General features: G+C 53.3%; 1 protein-coding gene across 3 annotated transcripts in view; it reads right to left on the bottom strand.

Annotated features, from left to right (window-relative positions):
• Positions 1-10,000, bottom strand: part of LOC125027517 (TSC22 domain family protein 2-like) — a 326,287-nt gene that overhangs the window by 10,205 nt on the left and 306,082 nt on the right. For all 3 annotated transcript variants that reach the window (XM_047616602.1, XM_047616598.1, XM_047616601.1), the window contains one exon: positions 5,839-5,890. In XM_047616602.1, coding sequence (XP_047472558.1) covers positions 5,839-5,890 — 52 coding nt within the window. The remainder of the gene's footprint in view (positions 1-5,838; positions 5,891-10,000) is intronic.

The following is a 10,000-nucleotide window of genomic DNA, read 5'->3' as shown; positions in this document are numbered from 1 at the left end:
ACTCGCCCTCATCCACACCATCCTTCGCTTCCCACAGACAGGAAGCGGCGGGTGGGTCCCCAGGGCTTCGGGTATGACATAATTTCCACCTCGGGCACTAACGCTCCCTCAAAAGTAGGTACACTCGTTCGCCTCTGTCCTCGCTCTAAGGTTATGGATGACGTCACGAGCACACGACTGATATCTGTCGTTCTAAATGAAGTGTTGCCCTCCTTGTGTATGACGACCACGGAGGATATGCGAAGGCTGACTCACGGCGCAGGACACGACCGGGACCGCCGCACAGGATACGACATACACTACAATTTCCGCTGAATAGGTCTGCTTCACAGAAATAGCTCGCCTGACATATTGTTGTCCAGCTACAACCGTGGGAAAGAAAACATTCACGTCTTTGTATCGAGTCCAAGGCACCGATTGGTATTTTGGTCGTATTGATATCATCATCACTACCGATTTCATCATCATCGTTACTTCAGCGTTAACCTTGATGTATTACAAGACGTGCCTGACATTGGTCAATTATAACGGTTTCCTTGTAGAAACGATAGGTCATGGAGCTGTTGTATAACACTCCTGTCAATAATATCATATGATATCTGAAATATGGTAAAAGGAGAGAGGAGAGAGAGAGAGAGAGAGAGAGAGAGAGAGAGAGAGAGAGAGAGAGAGAGAGAGAGAGAGAGAGAGAGAGAGAGAGAGAGAGGAAGAATGAATGAGTGAGAGAGAAAGAGGAAGAAAGCGAGAGAGAGAGAGAGAGAGAGAGAGAGAGAGAGAGAGAGAGAGAGAGAGAGAGAGAGAGAGAGAGAGAGAGAGAGAGAGAGAGAGAGGAGGAAAGTGAGTGAGGTAGAGAAAGAAGAAGAAAGTGAGCGAGAGAGAAAGAGGAAGAAAGTGAGCGAGAGAGAGAGAGAAAAAGGAAGAAAGTGAGCGTGAGAGAGAGAGAAAGAGGAAGAAAGTGAGCGAGCGAGCGAGAGAGAGAGCGAGAGAGAGAGAGAGAGAGAGAGAGAGAGAGAGAGAGAGAGAGAGAGAGAGAGAGAGAGAGAGAGAGAGAGAGAGAGAGAGAGAGAGAGAGAGAGAGAGAGAGGGGGGGGGGGCACGTATGAGGCCCACCTGCGATATATCTTACCCCCTCCGTGGCACTACCCATTGCAAGGAATAAGGTTAAGGGCACAGCCATAGAAGGCGGGTGAAAGTGCCAATAGCGGCCAGAAAAGCGACGTCTGATACGGCACCTAATGCCCGCGTCGCGTTTGGAGAGACGGCGGTTGCAATAAGCCGAAACGCGTCTCCAGGAAGCTGAAAACCTTTTACGTTTCTGTAATACTTCCTGTTGTAACTCTCGGCTCAGGTGCTACGAAATCGCTTACAAAAAGGAAAAGTCCCTCGTCCTCCAATCCCTGCGGAGGCGTTGCTGCTCGCAGGACTCCCTCGGGGAGCTAAGCCAAGCCTTCCTCGCGCATCGGAGAGGGCCTATGCGAACCAACCCACATATGAACAAAATGAAAGGCATGGTCATCCCCCCCCCCCCCACACACAGTTCCTCCGGCTAGACCTCCCCGAAAACGGAGGACGGTGTACCTGGACGGGGAGGCGTGGGAGTGCCTTGGTGTGAAGATAATAACGGTCGTCACCACAGAGGCTCACCAGGAAGTAGTGGTCCTCGTGCCACTCAATCACCAGCGCCCGGGAGGGAAGGGGGCAGGGGAGAAACATTCTCCATTCACACCTTTTAGTAAAGCCAACGCAGCACTCGCAACAGGCAGCTCCCGTCGGAGTCCAGCACGTGCAATGGCATGCTGTCACTCTGTCCCTCTCCAGCAGGCCCTAACGCCGTCGCGAACTCCCAGTGCGCCCTTTTCCGTTCGAAAAATCCATTCCCCTGAGGCGACCCCCCCTCCGAGCCAGTCAGCCCACCCTCGGAGCGCTCGGCATGCGGGCGTGCAGACAGCCTGCAGGGCATCGAGCCGGAAAAGGCGAAAATGGTAATGCCGATGAAAAACTGGTCGGCTTCAGAGGTGGAGGCACACAGATGGCCGGCAGGAAAAAAGGCGGAAGCGGAGTTAAGAGGCGGCAAGACTCGGCCAGGATAGTGACACGGCTGTAATGAGGGAAGCGGGAGGTCACGCGCACAGGGCCTCCCTCACACAGCCCTTGCACGGCCGTCAGGGAGCGTCGGCTCTCTCGCCCTCCACGCGCACGCCAACGCGCTCCGATACCAAAAAGTGGACCGACCTCAGCGAAAAGGAGATTCACATTGATAGCGAACGAAGGGCAGATGGGAAATGAAAGACATGAAAGAGATGAAAGGGAAAGGAATAGAAGGAAAAGGAGGGGCTGCCGGAAGAGCACGCGGGTAAGTGTGCAACCTGCAATTATGACCCACCTCGACCTTGGCCTAAATGGGGAGGGGGTCTATTCACATCGTCTTATACAGGGAAGTACGAGGTGTTGCCCTCCCTCCCTCCCTCCCTCCCTCCCTCCCTCCTTCCCTCTCCTCCTTCCCCTCCAAGTACACATCCCTCCCTTCCCTTTCCCCTTCAGTTCCTCCTCCCTTCCCTACCCCCCCTCCCCTCCAACTACACCTCCCTCCGTTCTCAAACCACTTTCAGCCAGTTTCCCCCCTGCGTTCCCATACGAGTCGCGAGCGCCGTAGACGTGCCTGCAAGTAACCTACATTTGACAGTCGACACACGAACAAGGCGTCGAGACCGCGGCAGTGACGGTGGCGGCAGTGCCAACAGAGGTTGTAACGATTCGCTAGTGGTTGCGGTTCAGAATGTACCGAGTAACGCGAGACGGAGTGTTACGTCACGTGGCATGTGTTAACAGCTCGGGTTAACGCAGACGAGTGGGGGAGGGAGCGCGATACCCTGCTCCCTCCACCACCTGCTCTGTACATGCACAAAGCTCCATTACCGCCCTAATGTTGTGGTGCAAGTGTGCAACCTGCCTCCCCACACGAAGAGGGACCACCGTGTGCACGGGCAAGGGGGTGGCATTAACGAGGTGTGTGTACCTGTGTAGTGCACATGGCTGGTCCGTTTGAGAGGAGGCGCCAAGCTGTCTGAGGCAACCCGTCGGCCCCGACCCGGCCAGCCAGCCACACGCCATCGCCGTCCCGCCACTCTGCCCCGCCACACACACTCTCGCCGCTCCCCGCCACGGCCACACACACGTCACTCCACACCGCACTCACTCACACAAGCACACACGCACCACGCCACACCGGGATCACAACAAAACCTGATCCCTGCCCACTCTCAAGCTGATCTGCTTCTTACTACACACAGTCCCCCTCCCTTCCCTGAATTGCCTCTTGCATATTCTCCCGGACACTCGCCACTGCACTCCTCCCTTCGCCAGCCCTACCAGACACCCTTTCAGCCCTTATCCAGGCTAAGAGAAAAGCATCACGTACTCCGCAACGTCTCTGAGCACCGGACCCTCCGCTCCTCCTCCAGGTGAGTGAGACGCCGTCATAGGTGGCTATCCATGACCTTATTTCTTCCTTTACCTTTACAGGTCGGTCTAGGCGCCCCGGCACCTGCGCCCGCCCTGTACCCTTTCCCTATACAACCAACTCCGACTCGCAACTTCTCTCGCGCCCGGTAACAATGTTACGCTACAAATCGCACACCCCCACGGTTCGTTATCGCGTTTCCACAGAAGGTTGTGTGGTTTCTAATGCCCAGACTCTATAACGTGGCGCAAGTTCTTGCTACTAGTTATCGCAATCTCTATCTAATTATACCAATAAGAACCTTTACATAAATAAACATCATGAGCGGATTTCACCTCGGTCTTCCCCCTATCTCCTTCCATCCCTCTCCATAACACCGTCGCCGACTCTCTCCTAATGAACGAGCGGCCGCGGCGAGGGACGAGTGCACGGCGGTGCTGTGGCAGGCAGCGTATCATGACCAGACCGGTGTGGCGACAATCTCGAGTTACGTATCATCCTCCGTGTGCGTGGCTCTTCTCCATCGCAACTGAGTATGTTTCCAAAGTACCCCCGAGGTGGCAAGTTCTGTATAATGGGATTATTCTTCGCGAAGATAGGTATGGGGCGCGTGCGCGTGAGGCGGGGAGGGGTAGGGGCGGACTAAGAGTACCAGTGCCACCCGCCTGGCAACAAACCCGCCCGTACTTGTGGACTTTTTATGATCTTTTTAACAAGATCTTTCCGCCTTTCCGCAGACGCAGCAGCACCGCATAATTCTCTGTCCGTAAATGATGAAGCAGCGGGCAAGTCTCACAAGTGCCCCGCCCCCCTAGCCTTGGCACGGCACTCCCTGTAATTACATTAGCTACTTTCTCCCTGGTGCCGAAGTCGAGCCGAAGTGCGACTGTCGGCTGAGTGGTCAATTTTTAACGGGATAACAGCAGGCGGTCGCGCGTCCGTGGAGCTTCGCCTCAGCTTCACGCCTCTCGTCGACATGGAAGGCCTATGCTTTTCCATACTTCGGGTCTTTGCTTCAACTAATTCGCTAACATTTCGCGTGCAAAACGACCGCATGCGAGGCGCCCTCTCCTCAGTGCAGTCCCTACTGTGAGTCCAGGCCTCATGCCAACATATCACCCAAGAATATCTCCAACATATTTTAACTGCTTATCCAAGATTCAGATTAAAATCTACAGTTGTTGGCTGGCGGGAGAACTATTATATTCCTGTCATCAAAGGACATTTAAAATAAACTGTGATCATATCGAGCGTCAAGGAACGAGAGAGAGAGAGAGAGAGAGAGAGAGAGAGAGAGAGAGAGAGAGAGAGAGAGAGAGAGAGAGAGAGAGAGAGAGAGAGAGAGAGACAGGGGGAGGGGGACGGGGGAGGAGGAGGAGGAGGAGGAGGAGGAGGAGGAGGAGGAGGAGGAGGAGGAGGAGGAGGAGGAGGAGGAGGAGGGGGGGGAGGGGGAGGGGGGAGGAGGAGGAGGAGGAGGAGGAGGAGGAGGAGGAGGAGGAGGAGGAGGAGGAGGAGGAGGGGGAGGGGAAGGAGGAAGAGGAGGAGGAGAAGAAGACGGAGAGGAAGAAGATAAGGAAGAAGAAAAGGAAGGAGAAGAAAAGGAAGGAGAAGGAAAAGAAGAAGAAGAAAAGAAAGAAATAGAAGAGAAAGAAGAAGAAAAGAAAGAAGAAAAAGAGGAATAAGAAAAGAAGAGGAAGATGAAAAGAGGAAGAAGAAAAGAAAGAAGAAGAAAAGAAAGAAGAAGAAGAAAGAAAAAGAAAGAAGAAGAATAGAAAGAAGAGGAAGAAGATAAAAGAAAGTAGAAGAAAAGGAAGAGGAGGAGGAAGAAAAGGAAGAAGAGGAAGAAGAAAAAGAAGAAAAGGAAGAAGCAGAAGAAAGGGAAGAAAAGAAGAAAAGGAAAAAAGAGAAGAAGAAGAAGAAGAAAAAGAAGAAGAGAGAAAGAAAAAAGTAGACACACCAACCGCCCGACCGAAGCTTGTTTCAAAAGTCTAAGGCGCGCACATGCCGCGTTTCCCCGCGTAACATGAGCACTCGAACGTAAATCTCCCAAAACAAACAAATACAAAAGAAGGCCAACGTTCGTCTTAATTCCCAGACACCCAAGATATAACCATAAATGAACCAGTTATTATAAGACTGATCTGCTCCTCTAACCCTCTACAAATTCACATTTCCCAATAACAACAAAATAACTTTAAATCTTAAGTATTATCTAAAACACAGCCTGTAGCTTTTATCCACCTTAACAAACCTATCCACCTACAGGAGTTTATCCACCTTAACAAACCTATCCACCTACAGGAGTTACATCTATTTCTAACTATCCTTCATCAAAACAAACATCCAAATCGCAAAGAAAACGAGACTTAATTACTCACCATTGCTTGCTCGATCTTGTTGTCGATGGCGACTGTGCTGGCGGTGGAGGCGCTGCAAAGAGAGAGAGAAAAAAACAGTTAGTATTGGGTGATCGTGATCGCGTATCTCTGGTGCCAGAGTGCCAAAACAGTGCCAGCGCTCTTATGCAACCCCGAAATAAGAGCCCTCGAAAGAACCAGGAACTACGTAAGAGGGACGAGTGAGGAAGCGAGGGAAATGCGGGGGGAGGGGGAGGGGAGACACGTCAAAATACTTCGTCCTTGTCTTCGCACTCGACTCTTCCCGGCCTCTCGCGCGCCCTCCGCCTCGTCCTCGCCTTCAAGTCCTTCCCCATTTCTTCTGTCCGATCTATCTCCTTTTTTTCTCTTCCAACGACTTTTTTTTCCTCCTCTCCATCTATCTCATTTCTTGTCCTCGTCCTTGTGCATCTCGGCCAAGGGGGTAAACAAAGACAAGCTCACAAAACCTTCCGCCCACACTTAGAATTCGCCCCCCCCCCCCACCCACCCCCAATGTGCTGCCATAGAGGGTATGAGGAAGTAGATATGGCAGGTTTTTACATGAAGCGGGTAAGGGTTTTGTCCGGGCATTCGCGTGAAAGCGTTCGGGCGCGTGGGCGTGAACACATGTGATATTACTAAGGAACACCTGTCCGGCCACCCAACACCTGCGCCGCCGCATCGGGTCGCACCCTTATTTCGCACTCGAGCCCCACCAACGGCGAGTTCCGGTGCCCGATATAACGATAAAGCTTGATAAGCGTTCTTAGGCAATCCTGACGTGTTCCTTATCCACAAAAAAAGAGAAGAGAGAAGAGAGAAGAGAGAAGAGAAAAGATAGAAGAGAAAAGATAGAAGAGGAAGGAGGACAGAGGAAAGAGGATAGAGAAGGAAAGGGAAAGAGAAAAGAGAAAGAGAAGAGAAGAGAAGAGAAGAGGAGAAAGAGAGAAAGAGAGAGAGAGAGAGAGAGAGAGAGAGAGAGAGAGAGAGAGAGAGAGAGAGAGAGAGAGAGAGAGAGAGAGAGAGAGAGAGAGAGAGAGAGAGAGAGAGAGAGGGGGGGGGGGGGGGCTCTGCGTCTTAGTCCCAAGTCTCGCATATCAAATCGCCGTCAGCAGCGATCAAATAACGTCACTCAAGCGATCGAATAGCGCCGGGGCATTTCGCTTTACGTCAGTGCCGCGTGCTGGCCGTCTCTGTCGCCAAGCATTGGTCGACGTCGTCCTCCGCCGCAACCACTCCCCGATCCACGTCCTCAGTATTTTGCACCTCGATGAGCACAATTGGATTACGTCATCATTGCCCCATATAAAAAGGTCAGGCCAAAGCCGATAGCGGTGACACATGCACACACGCACCAAGGTCACCTTCAATCAGTTGCCTTCCGTTGCTAAAGGCCGTCGAGGTCACGGCAATGGCTTCTCTCACCCCTTCCCTCCATCCTTCTCCTCTGCCCCCATCCTTATTCTCCTCCCCCGCCCCCCCTCCTCCTCCGCCCCCTCTCCCGTTCACGCAACCTCGAGCGCGGGCGTGGAGGCAAGCGGTGGGCGGCAGTCGCATGGCGAGCTGGTCCCACCAGGCGAGATCCGCGTCCACGGACCTTGCTCCTAGCCTTCCTTCCTCCCAAGTAGGCCTCGCCTCATGGTTGTCGGAAGGGCGGCAGTCGAGGGAGGCAGGAGCGGCCTAGGGGCTGGTCTGGAGGCGAGAGTCCCGAGCGGGGCGTCGCTAGATTCTCCTGCGTGAAGGAAGCCTCGGTGACTCATCAACTCTGACATCATCATGATAAATAATGGTGGAGTCGGTTGGTCTAGCTTTTTGCTCGTGTTGCTGTGTGAGCCAGGGCGGGGCCGAGGAGGAGTGAGTGGGGAAGACGCAATACAGGAGGGGAAGAAAAGAAAAGAGAAAGAAAAAGAGAGCGAAGGAGGAAGAGGGGCAACGCCATTGCAACTTTAAACTGTTTAAGCAGAAACTCATACATGGGGGTCGCCAGCCACAACAAGCGCCGCCCAGCATCCTCGCCTTGCAACCCCCACCAGCGCCTCGGGAGGAGCCAAGTCCTTCAGATCTTTCAAGTTGAATAACCTCCTCTCCATACCTACGCCCTGTAGCTCTTCCTTGCCCGCCTGGAGGCCACCCCTGTGGCCCTGGGGCGCTCTAGAGCTTCTCTCCGCTCACTTCCTCCCGCAGAAGGGACGGCCGGCGAGGCTTGCAAAGCGAGACCCCAACAAACGTGAATGTCAGTGGTTGACCCTGCGTGGTGCCGCTGCCAGGTCACTCGAGGCACTGGCCGCCCGCTGCCGCTGTCGACTACTTGGGCAGGCAGGCAGCTTGGAGACAGAAATGAAAAATATAATAACAGGGATAGAAGGGGGAGGAGGTGCAAGGTCGAGAGAAGATGCCGGGGTGATGTTGTAGATTGTGTGTGTGTGTGTGTGTGTGTGTGTGTGTGTGTGTGTGTGTGTGTGTGTGTGTGTGTGTGTGTGTGTGTGTGTGTGTGTGTGTGTGTGTATGTGTGTGTGTGTGTGTGTGTGTGTGTGTGTGTGTGTGTGTGTGTGTGTGTGTGTGTGTGTGTGTGTGTGTGTATGTGTGTGTGTATGTGTGTGTGTATGTGTGTGTGTGTGTGTGTGTGTGTGTGTGTATGTGTGTGTATGTGTGTGTATGTGTGTGTGTGTGTGTGTGTGTGTGTGTGTGTGTGTGTGTGTGTGTGTGTGTGTGTGTGTGTGTGTGTGTGTGTGTGTGTGTGTGCGTGTGCGTGTGCGTGTGCGTGCGTGTGCGTGAAAGAGAGACAGACAAAGATCGAAGAGAGAAAACAAGAACGGTAACAGATATTTACCCCTCTTCCCCCCTCTCCTCATGTAAATGCCAGTGTTGCTAGTTAGTCGACTTGAGTGGGCGCTGGTCTGCCAACACCCTCACTTAACCTGCAATCTCACTGCAACGTCATCGCCAAAAATAGAGTGAACGGCAAATGCTTGATTTCTACGTGCTAATAGAAGAGGGCGTCGAGTGAGCAGAGAGAAGAAGCAGGTAAAAAGCAGGAGGTGGTGGTAAGCAGAACACCAAACCCTAAGACCACAACTTTTCACCACGCAAAATATTTACGCCGCAAAACTCTACGGACTGGCAACGCCCACTTCCAGCGACCGACGCAACAGAAATCTACGGATGTCGCACGCCGCGTCCCCCCCCCTCCCCTCCACCACCACCACCACCACCACCAGCCCACAGTACAGTTAGCAAGGGAGATGGAAGAGTGACTAAACTAGTTATACTCTCCCCTGAACAACATCCCATCTGGACTTCAACGACCACTGTCTTACAATATTGGGTAATATTTCCAGTTCTAGAATAAATACACAAAAAAGGATGGAGAAGGGGCAAGTAAGGGGAAGAAATGGAACGGAATAGGAAGAAGGGGGGGGAGGGAGAAGGAGATGCGAGATGAGGGGGAGGGAAGGAGAGGGGGGGGGGGAGAGAGAGAGAGAGAGAGAGAGAGAGAGAGAGAGAGAGAGAGAGAGAGAGAGAGAGAGAGAGAGAGAGAGAGAGAGAGAGAGAGAGAGAGAGAGAGAGCGAGAGAGAGCGAGAGAGAGAGAGATTGGTGATAGCAATCTGTGATGTGCTGGTGGAAGAAAATTGGTTGTAGTAGCTGTGATTGCAGTAACTAATGAACTAAAGCTCTTTAAACAGCAAAACCTCTACAACCATGAGGTAGGTAAGTGACCTGGCAAAGGTCTGGCAGACACGTAAATATAGGATCATTTCCTAATCCTCACTACGCCCCAGCTATCTAGTGATGCCAAGATAAAGAGAACAAGAAAGAAAGAGAGAGAGGGAAGGAGGGGAGGGAGGGAGGGATGGAAGGCTAGGGAGGGAGGGAGGGAGGGGTGGAAGGCTAGAGGGGAGGGGGGAGGGAGGGAGGGAGGGGTGGAAGGCTAGGGAGGGGTGGAAGGCTAGGGAGGGAGGGAGGGAGGGAGGGGTGGAAGGCTAGGGAGGGAGGGAGGGAGGGAGGGAGGGGTGGAAGGCTAGGGAGGGAGGGAGGGAGGGGTGGAAGGCTAGGGAGGGAGGGAGGGAGGGAGGGGTGGAAGGCTAGGGAGGGAGGGAGGGAGGGGTGGAAGGCTAGGGAGGGAGGGAGGGAGGGGTGGAAGGCTAGGGAGGGAGGGAGGGA

The sequence above is a fragment of the Penaeus chinensis genome, chromosome 7, assembly GCF_019202785.1.
Source record: "Penaeus chinensis breed Huanghai No. 1 chromosome 7, ASM1920278v2, whole genome shotgun sequence".
Lineage (NCBI taxonomy): Eukaryota > Metazoa > Arthropoda > Malacostraca > Decapoda > Penaeidae > Penaeus > Penaeus chinensis.
Note: the sequence above shows the minus strand (reverse complement) of the source record. Positions and strands in the feature narration are given on the sequence as shown.